We start from the raw sequence: 20,117 nt of genomic DNA, 5'->3' as shown, positions 1-20,117 counted from the left end.
CAAGAGGGCCAAGACCAATTTGTAAAACTTAATTTCTTTTCTCATTTTACAGAGAAAATAAATGTAAGTAAAAGTCTTCCTTGTTTCTTCTCACACCTCACTGGATTATCTTGTGCCCCCTGGCCCAGAGTGCATATACCTTCCTACTTTGAAAAACATTGCTGTAGACTTTTGGAAGTGTGAATCTGGAATTTATGAAAAAGGTCAGGGATGGAGACATTGGCTTTGAAATAATCTGCATGGGTGCGATATTTCATAATTGTAGGAATTGATGACATTACCAAGCAGAGAGCTCATAGTAAAGGGAAAGAATGGAGAGCTGAGGTCAGATGACCTGGAGAATTCTTGTATGCATGCATATAAAAAAGGAGGAAGCAGTACGGAAGGCAGAGAAAGAGCAAAGCAGGAAAAGAATCAGTGTCTTCGAAGTCGGGAAGAAGGGATGATCTGTGGTATCAACTGCCTAGCTGCAGAGAAGGGGGATGGAGGAGTGGCCAGGGAGTAGCTGATGGTGAGACCAAGGTTAGACTTTGAAGGTCTCAGTGGAGTCCTGCAAAATTCAAAGCAATAAACATGGACTTATTTTTTAAGGAAGGATTGATGAAGACAACTACTCAAAAGCCAATAAAATATTTTGTTATTGTTTTTGCATGCTTATTTTAAGGTAGGGGATGAATGGAAAGGGAAAAAGACAGGGGAGAGGTAGAGATTGTGAATAAAAAAGAAGGCATCATTAGGAGTGAGTTCCTGAGAGGTGGGATTTAAAGTCTAGGTAAAAGAGGTAGTCTTGGCCATGGTATTGCACATAAAAAACCCTAAAGACTCCACTCCAAAACTACTAGAACTAATATCTGAATTCAGCAAAGTTGCAGGATACAAAATTAATACACAGAAATCTGTGGCTTTCCTATATACTAATGATGAACTAGCAGAAATGATGAACTAGCAGGATACAAAATTAATACACAGAAATCTGTGGCTTTCCTATATACTAATGATGAACTAGCAGAAAGAGAAATCAGGAAAACAACTCCATTCACAATTTCTTCAAAAAGAATAAAATACACAGGAATAAACCTAACCAAGGAAGTGAAAGACCTATACCCTGAAAACTACAAGACACTCTTAAGAGAAATTAAAGACGACACTAACAAATGGAAACTCATCCCATGCGCTTGGCTGGGAAGAATTAATATCATCAAAATGGCCATCCTGCCTAAAGCAATCTACAGATTCAATGCAATCCCTATCAAAATACCAACAGCATTCTTCAATGAACTGGAACAAATAGTTCTAAAATTCATATGGAAACACAAAAGACCCCAAATAGCCAAAGCAATCCTGAGAAGGAAGAATAAAGCAGGGGGAGTCTTGCTTCCCAACTCCAAGCTCTACTACAAAGCCACAGTAATCAAGAAAATTTGGTACTGGCACAAAAACAGACCCACAGACCAATGGAACAGACTAGACAGTGCAGATATTAACCCAAACATACATGTCAACTAATATATGATAAAGGAGTTATGGATATACAATGGAGAAATGACAGTCTCTTCAACAGATGGTGGTGGCAAAACTGGACAGCTATATGTAAGAGAATGAAACTGGATCACTGTCTAACCCCATACACAAAAGTAAATTCCAAATGAATCAAAGACCCGAATGTAAGTCATGAAACCATAAAACTCTTAGAAAAAAATATAGGCAATAATCTCTTGGACATAAACATGAGTAACTTCTTCATGAACAAATCTCTCCTGGCAAAGGAAACAAAAGCAAATATGAACAAGTGGGACTATAATCAAGCTGAAAAGGACAGCAAAGGACACCATCAATAGAGCAAAAAGACATCCTGCAGTATGGGAGAATATATTCATAAATGACATATCCATTAAAGGATTGACATCCAAAATATATAAAGAGCTCATGCACCTCAACAAACAAAAAGCAAATAATCCAATTAAAAAATGGGCAGAGGATCTAAACAGACACTTCTCCAAAGAAGAAATTTAGATGGCCAGCAGGCACATGAAAAGATGCTCCACATCGCTAATCATCAGGGAAATGCAAATTAAAACCACAGTGAAATATCACCTCACACCAGTTAGGATGGCCACCATCCAAAAGACAAACAACAACAAATGTTGGTGAGGTTGTGGAGAAAGGGGAACTCTTCTACACTGCTGGTGGGAATGTAAATTAGTCCAACCATTGTGGAAAGCAGTATGGAGGTTCCTTAAGAAACTAAAAATAGAAATACCATTTGACCCAGGAATTCCACTCTTAGGAATTTACCCTAAGAATGCAGGAGCCCAGTTTGAAAAAGACATATGCACCCTTATGTTTATCGCAGCACTATTTACAATCACCAAGAAATGGAAGCAATCTAAGTGTCCATCAGTAGATGAATGGATAAAGAAATGTGGTATATATACACAATGGTATATTATTCAGCCATAAGAAGAAAACAAATCCTACCATTTGCAACAGCATGGATGGAGCTAGAGGGTATTATGCTCAGTGAAGTAAGCCAGGTGGAAAAAGACAAGTATCAAATAATGATTTCTCTCATCTGCAGAATATAAGAACAAAGCAAAAAAACAGAAGGAACAAAACAGCAGCAGACTCACAGAACCCTAGAATGGACTAACAGTTACCAAAGGGAAAGGAACTGGGGAGGATTGGTGGGAAGGGAGAGATAAGGGGGGAAAAAGGGGCATTACTATTAGCAGACATAATATGGGGGGGCACAGGGAGGGCAGTACAACACAGAGAAGGCAGGTAGTGATTCTATAGCATCTTACTATGCTGATGGGCAGTGGCTGTAATGGTGTATGTGGTGGGGACTTGGTGAAGGGGGGAGCCTAGTAACCATAATGTTGCTCGTGTAATTGTATATTAATGAGACCAAGAAAAAAATAAAACTAACCAACCAAACAAACAACAAGAGTTAGTCTTGGCCCAGAGGATGCTTCTTTCTCAGGTTGTTACAAAGAGCTGTTGTGTTTTGGATATATTTCTTTCATACTCAACACTGAGGAGATATTTAGTAAACACTACAAAGAAAGCTGGCCACAAATCAATAGATTAAGATTTTTTAAAAATCAGAGAATGGCAAAAATGAGAGAAATGAATATAGGATGTCAGTCAAGATATTATCAAAAAAGAAATCCTATTCCTTTCTTTAGTTTTTCCTAAGGATGAAAAAAATTTTTTAAATTGAGGTGCATATAATAAAATGCACACATCTTAATGTAGAGGTTGATGAATTTTGACTTATGTATGCACTCATGGAGCCATTGCCCTGAACAAGATACCAAACATTCTCACCTATTTTTTCCCCTTTCACCTATTACGCCTCTCCTACTTCCCCCTACCACATATGGTAACCAACTCTTTGTTCTCTGGGTTTATGAGTCTACTTCAGTTTTGTTCATTTGTTCATTTGTTTTGTTTTTTAGATTCCACATATAAGTGAAATATGATATTAGTTTTTCTCTGAGTTACTTCACTTAGCATAAAACTTTATAGGTCAAGTCATGTTGTCTCAACTGGCAAGATTTCATTGTTCCTTGTGGCTGAGTAATATTCTGTTGTATATACATACCACATCTTCTTTATCCATTCATCTATTGATGGACATTTATGCTGTTCCTATATCTTGGCTATTGTAAGTAATGCTGCAATAAACATAGGAGTGCATATATCTTTTTGAATTAATGATTTTGTTTTCTTTGGGCAGATTCCCAAAAGTAGAAATGCTTGGTCATATGGAATTCCTATTTTCAGTTTTTTTGAGAAATTTTCATACTGGTTTCCACAGTGGCTACACCAATTTGCAAGTCCACTAGCTGTGTATGAAGGTTCCTTTTTTCCACATCCTCTCCAACATCCATTATTTATTTTCCTTGATGGCACTAGCCATTCTGACTGGTGTGAGGTGATATGTCATTGTAGTTTTGGTTTACATTTCCCTGATGATTACTGAAGTTGAGCATCTTTTCATGTGTCCGTTGGCCATCTGTATTTCTTCTTTAGGAAAATTATCTATTCAGCTCCTCTGCCTATTTTTTTTTAAATTTATTTATTTTTATTTTTTTGAAGAACATTATGTTTACTAGGCTCTCCTCTACCCCAAGTCCCCCCACAAACCCCATTACAGTCACTGTCCATCAGCATAGCAAGACGCTGTAGAATCACTACTTGTCTTCTCTGTGTTGCAAAGCCCTCCCCTTTCCCCCACCCCCAACATTATACATGCTAATCATAATACCCCCTTTCTTCTTTCCCACCTTTATCCCTCCCTACCCTCCCATACTCCCCAGTCTCTTTCCCTTTGGTCCATTCTGTTAGTCCATTCTGGGGTTCTGTGGTTCTGCTGCTGTTTTGTTCCTTCAGTTTTTCTTTTGTTCTTATACTCCACAGATGAGTGAAATCATTTGATATTTGTCTTTCTCCGCTTGGCTTATTTCACTGAGCATAATACCCTCTAGCTCCATACATGTTGTTGCAAATGGTAGGATTTGTTTTCTTCTTATGGCTGAATAATATTCCATTGTGTATATGTACCACATCTTCTTTATCCATTCATCTACTGATGGACACTTAGATTGCTTCCATTTCTTGGCTATTGTAAATAGTGCTGTGATACACATAGGGCCTATTTTTTTAAACCAGGTTATTTGGGGTTTTTTTGGTGTAGAGTTGTATGAGTTCTTTATAGATTTTGTATATTAGCCTTTTATCAGATATTTTGTTTGCAAATATATTCTCCCATACAGTATGTTGCCTTTTTGTTTTGTTGATGGTTTCCTTGCTATGCAGAAGCCTTTTTGGTTTTGATTTAGTCTTATTTGTTTATTTTTGCTTTTATTTTCCTTGTCTAGGGAGACATATTCAGAAAAAAATTTCTAAAGTTGACATTTAAGAATTCACTGCCTATCTTTTCTTCTAAGAATTTTATGGTTTCTGGTCTTAAATGTAGGTCTTTAATTCATTTAGAGTTTATTTTTTATGTATGGTATGAGGGAGTGATCCAGTTTCATTCTTTTACATATAGCTGTCCAGTTTTCACCATACCATTTATTGAAGAGACTGTCTTTTTCCCATTGTATATTCTTGCCTCCTTTGTCATGTATTAATTGACCATATAAGGGGTTTATTCTGGGCTCTCTATTCTCTTCTACTGGTCTATGTATCTGTTCTTATGCTAGTATCATACTGTTTGATTACTGTAACTTTATAGTGTAGTTTGAAATCAGGGAGTGGGTACCCCAAGCTTTGTTCTTCTTTCTCTCTCAAGATTACTTGGGCTAGTTGGGGTTTCCTGTGATTTCATATAAGTTTTAGGATTATTTACTACAGTTCAGTGAAAAATGCCATTGGTATTTTGATTGCATTGAATCTGTAAATTCAAAATATAATTATTTGTATTTCTGTGGTATCAGTTGTAACTTCTCCTTTTTCCTTTTGATTTTATTTATTTGACTCCTCTTTTCTTTTTTCTTGATGAGTCTAGCTAAAGGTTTGTCAATTTTGTTTGTCTTTTCAAAGAACAAGCTCAGTTTCATTGATCCTTTCTATTGTTTTTTTAGTTTCCATTTCATCTATTTCTGCTCTGCTCTTCCTTTTTTTTGGGCAAACTAAGTTTGTTCTTCCTTTACTAGTTCCTTTAGGTGTAGGATTAGATTGTTTATTTAAGATTTTTCATGTTTATTGATGTAGGCCTGTAATGCTATAAATTTGCCTCTTAGAACTGCTTTTCCTGAATCCTAAAGATTTTGCATTGTTGTGTTTCTATTTTCATTATTCTACAAACACTTTTTGATTTCCTCCTTAATTTCTTTGTTGACCTGTTAGTTATTTAGTAACATACTGTTTAACCTCCACATGTTTGTATTTTTTCCAATTTTTGTTTCCCATAATTGATTTCCAGTTTCATATTCTTGTGGTTAGAAAAGATGCTTGGTATGATTTCAATATTCCTAAATTTATTAAGACTTGTTTTGTGGCCTAAAAAGGATGTATTTGAATCTGGTTGAAATAAATCATTTAGGGGCATGCCCACATGTTTTTCCTACTGTACTGGGCCCTTAAACTTTGGAACCCTATATTTCAGGCTCAAAAGATTGCATGTGTGTGAAGCCATGTGTTCTCTCATGGAGCATGACCAGGCCAGACAAAACCAAATAGGTGCTATTTTTTCATGAAAATAAGTGGATACCAGGAAACTGGGATTTTAACTCCAGTACAGTCATTAACTAGTTCTACTTTTTAGAGAGAATCTTAAATCCTACAATTATTTCCTTTTTTTAACAAAATTAAGGGGGTGAACTTGATAGCTAAGATTTTTTTAGTCTTAAAATGAAATGATTCTAATAATGTATGGTGTATTAACTATTTTGCTCATGGTAAAGTCACAGAATATGTCCATTCTTTATGAATGTTTCTCTTGTTTGAATTTCATGAAAACATTTTGTCTGCTACTTTACTAATTGCAACATCAGATAACTTTTGGAAGTGCTATAAAAACTCAATTGATATTGCAGGTATGGATGCTAAGCTTAGAAAAAACTAAATCAGCTCACCCTCATATGAATTCTCTCTCTGCCTGAGTTTCATTCACATGGAATCTGCAGTAACTGAGGCTGTTAGTCTTTTGATAAATTGTTATTAACAAGCATTACAATTTTGGAGTAGAGTTAATTTAATTCAGTTAAATAAAAAGTTTGATTCAGTCTAGACCTCTTTAGGTGTTTAGTTTTATGCTTTTGATAGTCAATTTGTCCCCTAACCCCATCATAAGTCACTTTAAACTATTGCTTTAGGTGAAAAAAAAAATACAAGTAATTGAATTTTGGTTGAATTAATTACCATATTTCATTCATTTGAATAGACTTCCCTGTTAGACTATGAGCCCATTGATGCATCATATCCATTTTACTTATCACAGTGCTTATATATAGTGGCTGCCCAATAGATATTTGTTAAATGAATGAATGATATGATTTTACTCCTATGGAGGCACTAAAAATTTCTGATTTAATGTTCTTTCCCATTTGAGAATTTGTAGTCATAAACCACTTTGTATTTGGAAGTGATCGTACAAGACCACAATCTGTTCAACAGCACTTAGTAATGAGAAATGTCTTACTTAAGACCTTTTATGTCCACTGTGGATTCTGCCTTGAACTCCCTTCATCATATTGAGCCCAGAATATTGAGATAAAGTGTGCAGCAGCCAGATGCAGTGGGACAACATTTACTGAGGGTAGAAGAATAGCTGGAAACTCAAGAAATTTTGGTTTGCCTATTAGTTACCTTTCTTTCATCACTTCTTTTAAAGGGCCCCAACCCCTTATCTTTCTAATCACAACTTCTTTACTGATTATCATCATCCCCCTTCTTCACATACAGCCTTTTCTTTTCTTCATTTCCACAACAGTTATTTCTCCTGCTTCACTCAATATATACTAACTACCTCTTATGTTTGCTTTCTACCCAAATGTGGAGGGCAGGGACAACCATTTCAGTGTTACTGCCTACAAGCTTTGTTGAATTGGTTTCTCTGAAATCCGACTCACTTCTCCTTCTTGTCAGTGGAGCAAGAGCCCTTCTAGAGGGAGGACTAGACCTGTGCCATCTTTGGGCCACCCAAACCCAAGCTACCAACTTCACTGATGTACAGTAGTACTTTAGCTTATCACTAGGTGATTCCCTATTCTGAGTCTCATTGGTATTGTTGCAATACCAGTTGTCTTGTTGTAGTGACTTTTGGGGTGAGGGGGCAGAATAGGGGTGTTCATGAATGTTATCTGGGACTTAAAGAATGTGTATGCATTTATTCAACAGTTATTTATTTGGCATGATATATAATTAGGTGTAGTGTTAGAATGGATGAGGGTGGGCACAGAGATTATTCTTCTCTCTCCAATCTCTTGTGGTTAAGGCCATGGTTCTCCATTACTGCCAGTGTCACATGGGTCTCTGTATGTCATATTTCTAAAGATCTAGTATAAGAATTTCTAACAACCATCTTTTTAATATTTATTTTGTAACAGATGATTCAAGAGAGCCGGTTACTCATAGAAATGGCAGATACAGTCCAGGAAAAGATTGTGCAGTGTCAGAAAGCAGGTAATCTACCCCTACCACCTCTCACCTCCATTTTGTTTAAAAAAAATAATTATAATTCTTGGCAGATTTTTAAAGTTTCTGTTTTTACTCTTAAAATTCAAATATTTTCTGCCTTAGTTTATGCCTTGAGTTAAACTTAAGTCTTTTTTTGGTACAGAAAAAAATCTAAGTAATAGTAGGTGGGTTGTATGTGTGTATATAGGGGGATAGTGTCTAGATATATAGAGAGGTGAGGGGTTCTGAATATACTTTTGTGGTTTGGAAACCTATAGACCTTTTACTATACATTGCCCCTTAAAAATCACTTCATTTGTACAACTTGAACCATAATCCTATTAATCTTCTAGGCCTTTGCCTCATGTATGAGTCCTCATTTTAGATTTGTTCTTTCTTTAAGGATTGGAAGAATCTCATCTCCAAGGGCACACCTCTGTTTGTTTACATTCACCTTCTTCCACACCCTGTACTTTTATTTCTGTTGGATTCATGTTATACTTGATCCCTGCACACAATGCTTATGATGAAGATGATGGTAATCATGATAATTGATATATTTGCATTTGATAATACTAAGCACATATACTATATTACTTAGTTTCCATAACAACTCTTCACGGTAATCATCATTATACTCAATGTACAGATGAGGCATATGAGACTCTGAGAGATTAAGTGAATTACCCAAAATGCTATACCAACATGTGGTAGGCCTGGCCTTTGAACCCAGACCAAATTTTCAAAATGGTGCTCTTCTCTGACCTGTAAGCTTAAGTGTTTCAATTGATAGGAAGCAGAAAAATAATAACACCACATTCTTATATAATCTCCTATGTACCAGGCACTCTTTTGATAGCTTAATATGTATTGATTTATTTAATTTTTACTAGAGTCCCTTGAGGTAAACACTCTTGTTATCATCATTTCATCAATGAGGAAACTGAATTTCAGAGAGTTTCAGGGACTTGTTCATGCTCATGTAGATAGTAGGTGATAGAGCCAGAGTACAAGCCTGGGCCCCATGATTCTCTTAACATGTGCTGTCTGTGACGTTAGCACTAGGAAAGTCAAGGTTTTAGGCTGCATTGATAAAAGCAGAGTAACTAGAACAAGAAGTGCGGTAGTAAATCCCTACCTTGTATGGGCTCCTTCAAGCCCACTTTGAGTAGGATATTCCTGGAGGCAGGTCCCCACAAGCTCAACTCCTGGAAACCCTGCCTGGATGTCATCCTTCAAGAAGAGACATTATTAGTAAACTGAAGCATGTTAAAATGTTTTATCTGGAGAAGAGAAGATTCTAGTAGACTTTACTTAATATCTTTCTTCAAATATTTAAAGGCTGCATTATGAAAAAGAGATTATACCTTGTTGATCTGAGTCTAACTAGTGCCAAGGAGTGGAAGTTCTAGAGTGAAACTTTGGCTTGATATCAGTCATAGCTCTCCAAAGATGGAATGAGATGTCCAGGAGAAAGTGTGATTCCCATCTTTGAGGTGCTAAGACAAAGACTGAGGAAGTGGATGATGGTGATGCTTTTTTGAGAAATGGTTGAGCTAAAAATAAACTTAAGCCATTCCCAAATCTATAGCATTTAGGTGTTAGGTGTTTCCAGAAATGCTATCCTAAAATCATCTTTTAGTTTTTACTCAACATTTCCTAATTCCCATTGTCATCTAAGTTGGCTCCAAGGCCTACTATTAAGCCATATAGATGGTTCAGAAGGACAAGTAAGACATATGCATTCATAACATATGGTTACTAGTCACACGCTCTGGTTTTTCACATAAAACCCAGGCAGAGAACCAACAGGATACATGTAACCTCTTGGAAGAATTTGCTTCTTAATTTCTCATGTCTTTATCTGCGGTTCCTGACTGTTTGAAGTGCAGTTTGGTCTAAAGCATTAAGTATTGTTAGTTGGCCCCTAAGGATAGCCATTTGGTGGGGATGAACAGAATGAAAAGGAGAATTCAATTTTGGGATTTATAAATTATGAGAGATGGACAGAATGGGAAATTATATTTTTACTGATAATATTTTCATAATAAAATGTCTATTTTTCTGAAATTTACACTAAGAATTCTTGTATGTTTTCTTCTCAAAGGGATGGAGTTCCATGAGGAACTTCATAATCTAGGGGCTAAAGAAGGCTTGAAAGGAAGAAAACTCAACAAGGCAACTGAGAGCTTTGCTTGGAATATTACAGTGCTGAAGGTACATGACATTCCCAGGTGCTCCCTTCACCTGCATTTTTCTCCTCTTCATTTCTCCAATATGTAGAGAAGCATCAGTGGTTAAATAGAGTGATTTAAATACTTAAGAAATCTTAGGCCTAATCTCCAGGCTCATGCACTAAGTGATGGGGAGATGCATACTGGGATTTATGCACTTTTTGCCATAACACAGCAATGAGATTTGTGGAGGAGGCAGAGGGTGGCATGCTTGGTGTTTATGCACATGTATTTTTATTCACATGGACACTTTGGTTAAACCAATGTGGCTGCTACCTCGTTTGTGGAAAGAATGATGCCAAATGTTGCAGGAGAAGCATCCAACACGTGATTTGGAAGAGCCATAAACTATAGAATATCTGGAGCCATTTAGGATTATTTTACAGCAGTCTCTATAAATACATTTATTTTGCAAATAGCTTTGGATGTCAGTTGCTTGAGACTATGATTTGTTTTGCTGAAAATTAATTTTAGGATTTTGAAGAAGAGATGCCACTTCTCATCTTTTCTTATATGAAAGGAGAAATGATTTAGGCAATTGGAATAATTTGTTCTTGATGGTGTGATAGGAGAATAATAGCCACAAACAAAATTCATAATTGCAGTTTAAAGAATTTAAAGAATACTTATGTGCCAGGTACTGTTTTATAAGGTTTATACAAATTAACATTTTAATACTCGCAACCGTTCAATACTGACATTATTCTCATTTTACAGGTGAGAGAACTGAGGCTTTGGAAACTTATGTATACTATCCAAGGCCATTCAGTGAGGAAATGGTGCAGCTGGCTCTAGAGCATGTCTTTAACCTGCTCTGCAGAGATACTGCACATGTTTATGTGAAAGTGCTAGGTGAACTGTCACATGTGTCATAAATGTTTCCTAAAAATTCAGTTCACAAATATTTTTAAGCTCCTACTATGTACTGGCCTCTGTGCTAGGCATTGGGGATGTATGCAAAACAAAAGAGGTACAGCCCCTGACCTCCTGATTTAACAGTCTGGGGATAGGGTGGAGGAAAATTGGCATCATTTGATTAATGGGCAGGGAGGATCTATAGTATTAATGTGAAGAGGAGCTTTTTTTTTTATACTAGAGTGCAACCCTGATACAAATGCTTCCTGTTCAGTGCATATTTATGTGCACTTTTAATGCACCAAATCATTGAGAAAGGGGCTGGAGACACAAACATCAAAAGAATAATATTTGAGCCTCTAGGACTAGTCTACAAGAGGAGACAGACAGATTATTGGCCAGAGATTATTCAGCATGTATATTTAACAGTCACTTAGGACTAAGTAGTTCGTATACATTTCCCCTTTCCTCTTTGTCACAACTGTGACCCTGTGACAGCTCATGCTGACACTGACATGACCCTCCCCATTTCACAGTGAAGAAATCGAGGCTTAGGGAGGTTTATGTTTCTTGCCTTCAGCTGGTAACCAGCTGAGATTTTTAACTCACGCCCATGGTTTCTAACCACTACCCTGACCTCCTACTTGCTGTAAAACTCAATCTGTGTGACAGTCCAGGCAGCCTAGTACAGGGGCAAGGGCACAGGCTTGTGCAGAGTGCCTGGTCGCTGCCTGATAGCTGTATATGTGTTCTCTCTCTCTCTCTCTCTTGATATATATATATTGATCTCCTTTTTCTACATATAAGCTATTGCTTTTGCCAGGTGAAGATGACCATTGGCGGAATATGTTTTTTGTTTTTGTTGTTTCTTTTCATTCTAAAATATTCATTCATATATTTTTTAATTGAGATATACTTGATTGTTTCTTTGTTAACATGTGAGTTAAGCCCATTCACTGTTTTCTGAAGTTTCTGTGTTTATTCGGCCTAGTGGACAGGAACCTGTTGTGGGATGGGCCTGAGTAAATGCTGTAGTAATCACTCCAAGACTGATCTTTTGAAATAGAATCAGTCTTTTATTATTATAGCTCATGTACTGGCTGCTGGTATTCAACCTGAGCACTAAACAAGAACGGTGAACTTTTCCAAAGTTCTCATATTTCCTTTCTCTCCCTCACTGTGTCTGGTGGACCTGTTAACCAGGTGCTCTTTCCCCAATTGCTGAACACATGGCCTCCTTGGATTTTTGAGTTTTAACCTGAGGGAGAAGCGACTGGGCTCTTTTGAAGACTGGTTAGTGCAGTGGTGCCTCTCCGAGAAGACCCTTCTCTCTCAGACTCATCCTTTATTTCCCGCATCTTGGATCTGAAGCTCTCAGTTCTGGCTTTGTTCTCCAGCCTTTCTGTTGATGTTCCAAGCCTCACAAAGTCTTCCAATAAATGTCCTTTTTCTTACATTTACTAAAGTTAATTTATTTTGCTTACAACTGGTTGAATTAGTAATAACCACACTGGAGGACATAATAACTGAATTAGTGGTGGACGGCAGGGCTCACCTATAAAGTTCTGCATTGCCTACTGAAAAGGTTTCTTTATATACAATTTATACAAGTACTCCCCACTAGCTAGGGGGAAGGAATGGCTATTGACCAGCATTGGTTGAATATATGTGGTCATGTAGCTAAAAATATTTAATTTCAATGTAATTTCCAACAAGTAAGGGAGAAGCTAGAAAAAATGAAGAGTGTTTCTTGAGGGATATGGTGGGTTGGCAGCCTAGAGTGGTAGAATGGGACATTGGTTTTAAAGCAAATTAAGCTGAGACCAAAAAGTAAATTCTTTAGTTTATGTTTTCTTCAGTGTGGTATACATTGATCTGATATTAATATATGCCAGATTAATGGGAGACAAATTTGCAGAGACAAAAATGAATAACTCTACAATGTAATGAATATAAATTATAATTAAAGCATCCAAATATTCCAAGCCAGAGATGACAATTTAGAATACAGCAAAGAGGCTGAAATCAAGGTGGTTCTGGAAGCTCCCACACATGTCTTTCTTTCATTTATATTTTAGCACCATGCCCAGATCCAGAGTAGGAACTTCTTAGCAGATCTTTTACATTACCCCACACTTTTGCCATATGCCAATAGCCAACTATAGCAGTCATTTTCTTCCCATCCCTTTCTTTCTCTTTCACTGCTGAACACAAAATCGAACTCCTCAAATAGCTACTGGGCTTATTTGGGATGCTATGATGATGCATATCTCAATGACTCAGTTTTCAGTATCTATCTCCTCAGCATAATCATTAGACCAAGATAGCTCCATCTCATCCCACCTTACACCTTAACAGTTCCTTCCTTCTGTCCCCTGCAATGTTGTCCTTCAGAAATGAATTTTGTTTGGTTATTAACATAATATTAAAATCTTAGGATGGGAATCTTTCCTATTCTCTAAGTTTTCCAGAAAGAGATACTACAACTACTTGCACAGCCAACCTACTGTAGTAAGCCGTTATTAATTTTGAAAGTGTTTCACTCATGAGATCTGTTGGAAGAGAGACATGAGTTTGCACTTTATCACTGATAAAACACATTGTGTTATGAAGAGGAATTCATTTAAAAGCTGGGACTCCATCCAGAGTGATTTGACTCTTTAAGTACAAAACGAACTTCATTGTAAGGTGGTCATACTTAGGAAACGGAAATTAGAAAGAACCTGAGAGTAGCATTTTAGCGAGCTTTCCCAATGTATATTTTTCTAACATGGCCTGTTGGCTGTTTTAAGGTACTAAACTTTATTGTCTTTACAGTTTTAAGAGTTTGATGAAAAAAATCAGTTTTAGCAGGCTGGAGAAGTGTCAAGTGGTGATACATAATAATATTGAAGACATGTAATTAGTAGTAAACATTTAATTATAAAGGAAAAATCTATGAAGTAGGTGATCACTAGAACTTCAAAAGAAGTAAAAGGATTAAGAAGTGATTGACTTTTTATTTTTTCATGAATTTCATTGATTACTAGCTGGCTAACACATATTAAATTATGAGTAGATGATTACTTCATCAATGAGCACTTGTATTAATTGGTATGTATTTATACTTTCCCTAGATACATTTCTAGGTTAAAATTTAATACATCTCAGTGTATTGCATAAAAATACTGGGTCTCTTTTATAGATTTATGTTCAGTAGATGTCTTTTTCCACCTAACTTTCTGGCTTTATATCACTGCTTAAGCCTTTGCCCTTCTGTTTTTATCTTCACAACATTTTCATGTTCTTTGGGAAGAGCAGAGGCTGAAGCTTCTCACTTCTCCTTGGGTGCTGCCTGGCACCCAGGCAGATGCTCTCATTGAATTCCCAAATTTCAGGCCCTCACATCTGTGGGGAATTTTGCTATGTAAGGGAAATTAAATGGGTGTCAGTGTCGCAGTATGCTTCCTAGCAGAGCCTGCAAACACTGAAGTCTTTGCTTATTATGGACAGACAGAAGAAGGGAAACAAGATGATGGGCTAGTGGGGAAAGAAGTAGGAGGAGAGACATGCATCTCTGAAAGACTGAGTGACAGTAAGAACAGTAAGAATGGAGTCACCTTCAACTGAATGACCATAGTTTAGATTATTCTATGAAGTACTGTTTAAATTATTCTATGAGTGTGTGTGTTACAGGGGGAATCAAACCAGACTTCTCTAGCAGCCACAGTGACTGTGCCACTGGGGCTGCTCTGAGGTTCTATAGGGAACGAACATGTCCAGTATCGTCCATGTTGTCTGTTGAGAACTTCTCCACCGATGGTCTGGCAGCTTCTGGCTTTGTTGCAGTAGAAGCTGCAGAAAGCCTAGATTTCCTCCTGAGCCAACTCATTCAGAAAAGAACAGCTTTTTAAAGTCTAGAAACAGACCCCCAATGACAACCATACATTAATAATAAACTATTCTTCATATTGGTATTACTGTAAATTATTAAGAACCACAAAACAAAATGATTGAGTACAAACTCTGGAGTCAGACACTTTCTAGCTATGTAGCCTGGGGGATCTTTCCTTTTGTCTCTATGCTTCAGAATCAGTTGGGATATGCTAGGTCGTGCTGTGGGAACAAAGATCTTTGACTTATTTCTTGCTCACACTGTATGTCCATCATGAGTCAGCAGAGGTCACTGAGGAGCTCAGGCTAATGCACTAGGCTGTATCTCAATACATATTTTCACAATCTTAGAGGTAGGGATGCAAAAATTGGTTTAAACGTTGCTGCCAAGAAATATCACATGTTCCTTCTATTCAATTTTGAGTGGCTGAAGCAAGCCAAATGCTCACATCTGACTGGTGGAGTGAAGCAAGTGTATGCTTTGTCAAGGAAGGTGAACAGGTGTTGGTGAATATGATCTACCAGTGGCAGGTTCCTCAACTCTACCCACCTCATAGGCATAGTGAAGACTAAATGAGGTATTATCCATAAAGCAGTTTCTGTCATATAAAAAGTGCTATGTTAATGTTTGTTATTTTTATTATTAATAATGAACATTCACTGCTTACAGTGATCATTTTCGCAAACATCTTATGTAATTTTAAGGGTAGCTCTGTGAAGTTACTGTTATTGCATCCATTTTACAGGTAGGCGAGCTGAGGTTCAAAAGGTTGAGTAACCTTCCTAGTGGCATGTAAGTAGTGAGTGATGGAGCAATGATCTAACTCCAAAGCACATGCTGTCAGCCTACTATGCTGTATTGTCAGAATATAGCACCATAATAATGATGGCTTGTGTTAACTGAGTATGAAGTATTGCACTTAGTGCTTTATATTTATCTTAATCCATGTGAGTGCATGTCCTGTCCAGCTAACAGTAGTCAGTATTTCAATCACATTGACAGTGTGGTGTGTGGAGAGGTACGTCGGGAGAGAATAGCTTAAGACCACCAATCCTTGTTCTGACGTTACATTCACCAAGCAACTCTCTATTTTTAACTTGACTCCCCAAGTATACTTTTCTAGTGGAGATAGGTTGACCAAGTGACGTAACTAGTCCCATCTGCCTGGCAGTCACATTTCTCTTTGAATGAGTCAGTCACTTCCTTTTTATCAGTCCCTCTCCTATGAGCTTGGTTAGCATGATTCAGCTCCCCAGGTCCTTATCACCACTAAGTGATTGGATGCAACTGAGCCCTTGGACAGAACCACTGAGATTATGAAAGCAAAACAAAATAACAAAAAAACCAAAGCAGAGGGCCAGACCCTGAACCCACCCTGAGAACCCAGCCAGCTTCCTCCAGCTTTTCTTGGCACTGTTCACTGGCGATTAGTCTAGACATTGCCAGACTCTACATCGTGATGAGATAGAAGTTTAAGAGCCATACCTCCATCAAAACTTGGCAAAGACTTTTCGTATGCCTTCCTCAGCCCACTCTTCCACTTCCTCAGTTCTGCCTCTCTGATCCTCAGTCCGTCCTTCACCACTGTTAAAGCAGAATCGTGGAATCTTCTTTCTTTGACTACCAAACCTGAGATGGTTCAGAATGAGAGATGAAGTCCCTCTTATAGGTAAATTATTCAGGCTTCCTTTCTGAAGAGAAAGGAACCTTCCAAGATGCAAAGTTGAAGAGACTTTAAGTCACCAATCCTGAGAATTGAACATTCAGAGTTTAAACAAAGCTTTTAATTCCAGTAGGTCTAAGGAAAATACTCTCTAGTAATAAGTACAAAATAACAAATTCTTGGTCTGCAAATTCCCATCTGTTTTATCTTAAAATTATCTAAGAGTCTAGATCTATAGGAAATTGGGCTATGAGTCTAGGAATATGCAACTAATATGATTGTTCAAAATTATCTTCTCTGGGGCTAGTTTTTCTCACCTACTAATGAAATCAGACTTTATGATAGCTAGAGTCCTAAAGGCTTCACATTTTATAGTTATATATTGTGTTCAATCTTTTTCTGTGGCTTAATCATATTTTACTGCTTAAATACATTGATCCTTTGTCACTAAACATCAATACCTTAAATCTCTCTATTTAAATATCTTCTATGTCTTGCTCCCCCACATTTTTTTAACCCATGGTGCTATGCAACCCTAATTATACTCAGTTTCTTTTCTTATTTCACAGTCTTCCACTGTAATTCTTCCCATTACTGTCTTCTCCCATCCTGACTGCTCTTTCCAAGTAAGATGGTCTGTATTTATCATCTTGCTGGGAATTTTGTTATAGTGTTTTTTATTGTGGTAAAACATCCATAACATAAAGTTTACCCTCTTAACCATTTATAAGTGTGTAGTTTAGTGATATTAATACATTCATAATGTACAATCATTACTGCCACCCATTTCCATGACTCTTTTTGCCTTGTAAAACTGAAACTCTATACTCAGTAAAAAGTAACTCCCCATCCCCTCCTTCCCTAGGCTCTGGCAGTCGCCATTCTCCTTTCTGTCTCTGTGATTTTTGACTACACTAGGTGCCTCATGTATGTGGAAGGAATCATGCAGTATATGTTCTGTGACTGGCTTATTTCACTTAGCATAATGTCTTCAAGGTTCATCCATATTGTAATATGTTAGAATCTCCTTCTTTTTAAGAATAAATGACATTCCATTGTGTATAAATATTGCATTTTGCTTATCCATTTGTCTGTTGATGAACACTTGGACACTGACATATTTAGCTTTTGTGAGTAATGCTGTTATGAACATGAGTGTGATCCTTTGGGTATTATAGACCTGGAAGTGGAATTGTTGGACCATGTGGTAGTTCCATGTGTTACACCTTTGAGGTGCCACCATTCTGTTTTCCATGTTAGGTATACCATTTTACATTCCCTCCAACAGTGCACAAGAGTTCCAATTACTCCACATCCTCACTGGCACTTTTTTTTATAGTAACCATCTTAATGGGTGTGAAGTGGAATATCACTGTAGTTTTGTTTGCATTTTCCTAATGACTAATGATGTTAAGCTTCTTTTCATGTGCTTTTTGGCCATTTGTACATATTTGATTTGAAACACTCAGTTCCTGCTTTGTTCTCCAGCTTTCCTATTGATTTTCCAAGTTCTTCAAAGTCTATCAATAAATGCCCTTTTTCTTAAGTTTACTACAGCCAATTTATGTTGCTTACAACTGGTTGAATTTGTAGTATTAACCATGCTGGTAAGACATAAGAATTAGTAGGATATGTTAGGGCTCACCTGTAAAATTCTGCATTGGCCTATTAAATGTTTTAAAAATAATATTTGAGTGTTGGCAAGTAGTTGTGGTATTTGTCATGCTAGAAATATTTAGTGACTGTAACTGTGAAGGGCAAAATAGTGATGATGCCAAAACTGAGGGTCTGATTTTAAACTGGCAGCCAGTTTAGTCTCACTCAATCTAGCAAGCCCGAGACTCACCTGTACTCTCAGCCAGCTGCCTTGTAATGCATATCATTTATCACCAGGAAGAAGGTGGCAGGTGAGACAGAATGGATGGATCAGTTCTAGAAAAACAACTCTAATCTCATGTGTCAGTACCATTATCTCTATGCACATAAGTAAACATTTTCTAAAATATTAGGCCTTATGAAGTAGAGAGTATACATTTAGCAGGCATAGCATCTATTTCTAGGATTTTATAAGCTAAATTTGATATATTTATATCAGATGAGGTATTTGAAAAGGCACTTCTAGACACATTTTTAGAACCTTGTTATTGCTTGGCTCGTTAGTGCTAAATAACGAGTTTTTTCTCATATCTCAAGAAGCTGATTTAATTTATTTCCATTCCAACATTTATAAATAAAAAGAAGCTCTAATCCATAAATTCAAACAGTAAACTTTTTTGTTGAACCCACATTCATCTATTCAATAAATGTCTATAAGCTCCTTCTGGGTGCTAGGCTCTGGGCCTGGGAATGTACTGGTGAATAAAAAACATGGTCCCCTGATCTCCTGGAGCTAGTGGGGGAGGCAGTTATTAATAATCACACAGTGCATATTAAATTTGCCACTGTGATGAGTGCCATGAAGCAGAAGTTGCATGGCATTATGAGAATGTTCAGAGAGATCTGACCTAATCAGAGAGGTGATGGAAGTCTTCCACGAGAAAGTATCAGTTGAGCAGAGAGTAAATATCTTTAGCCTTTCATGGTTTCCAAAATCCTGCCTTATGTCTTGATCCTTCAGTGTGGTTGCCACAGTAATCTGAAAATAATGGTGAAAGGAAACAAATAAAAATAAAGATGTGCTGGACCTCTTCAACTTGATCTGGGGAATTATAAAATGCCTGCCTTGCTCACTTGATTAACACTCATTAACATCATAGCTAATTTGCTATTATGTTGAATCTGATCATAAGTCATATTGTTAATTACAAGCAAATTTAATCACTCATCTTCTAAAAAAAATCTGCAATAACATTCTGTATCCAAGTGTATACATAAAATTCATTTGAGAGCTCATAGTTGCAGAGGAAGATGTTGGAAGGTTGGTTTTTGAGAGATTTCTGTGATTTAAAGCAGAAAAGATACAAAGAGGGAATTATGTAATATACAATATTAGCTGTGTTAGTGTTAGAATAAACCGTAAATTCTTTTTTAAAAAAGTTTAATGAATGCATCTATAAAAATAAAAAAGTTACAGATATAAAACGTAATTTTAAACAGCTCCTGTCCAACAATATAGGACAGTTCAGATGGAATATTAATGCTTCTTAGCAGTAGTAAGCAGGCTGGTTACATGGTATCCAGATATCTGCATTGGGTGGCTGAATCCCAGTTGTTTAGTAGAGATAAAAGCCAGATTGTTGACATGATTATGGAAGCACAGGCCACTTTACCTTATCTCCAGTAGAACTAAATTTGGAGGTATGTATTTTTTCAGATGAAAGCTGCATTGTATGATTTTAAATAATTTAAAGGTGACAGAATT

At 36.9% G+C, this 20,117-nt stretch overlaps 1 protein-coding gene across 6 annotated transcripts in view; it reads left to right on the top strand.

Moving 5' to 3' along the window:
* Nucleotides 1–20,117, top strand: part of PLCL1 (phospholipase C like 1 (inactive)) — a 346,962-nt gene that overhangs the window by 302,725 nt on the left and 24,120 nt on the right. For 3 of the 6 annotated variants that reach the window (XM_073218568.1, XM_073218569.1, XM_073218570.1), the window contains 3 exons: nucleotides 8,061–8,136; nucleotides 8,534–8,668; nucleotides 10,238–10,347. The exons of 1 other annotated variant lie outside the window; for it this stretch is intronic. In XM_073218568.1, coding sequence (XP_073074669.1) covers nucleotides 8,061–8,136; nucleotides 8,534–8,668; nucleotides 10,238–10,347 — 321 coding nt within the window. The remainder of the gene's footprint in view (nucleotides 1–8,060; nucleotides 8,137–8,533; nucleotides 8,669–10,237; nucleotides 10,348–20,117) is intronic. 2 more of the 6 variants (XM_037000353.2, XM_037000352.2) reach the window with 1 other exon arrangement.

The sequence above is a fragment of the Manis javanica genome, chromosome 12 (assembly GCF_040802235.1).
Source record: "Manis javanica isolate MJ-LG chromosome 12, MJ_LKY, whole genome shotgun sequence".
NCBI lineage: Eukaryota > Metazoa > Chordata > Mammalia > Pholidota > Manidae > Manis > Manis javanica.
The sequence above is the reverse complement of the archived record's forward strand: the minus strand, read 5'-3'. Positions and strand labels throughout refer to the sequence as shown.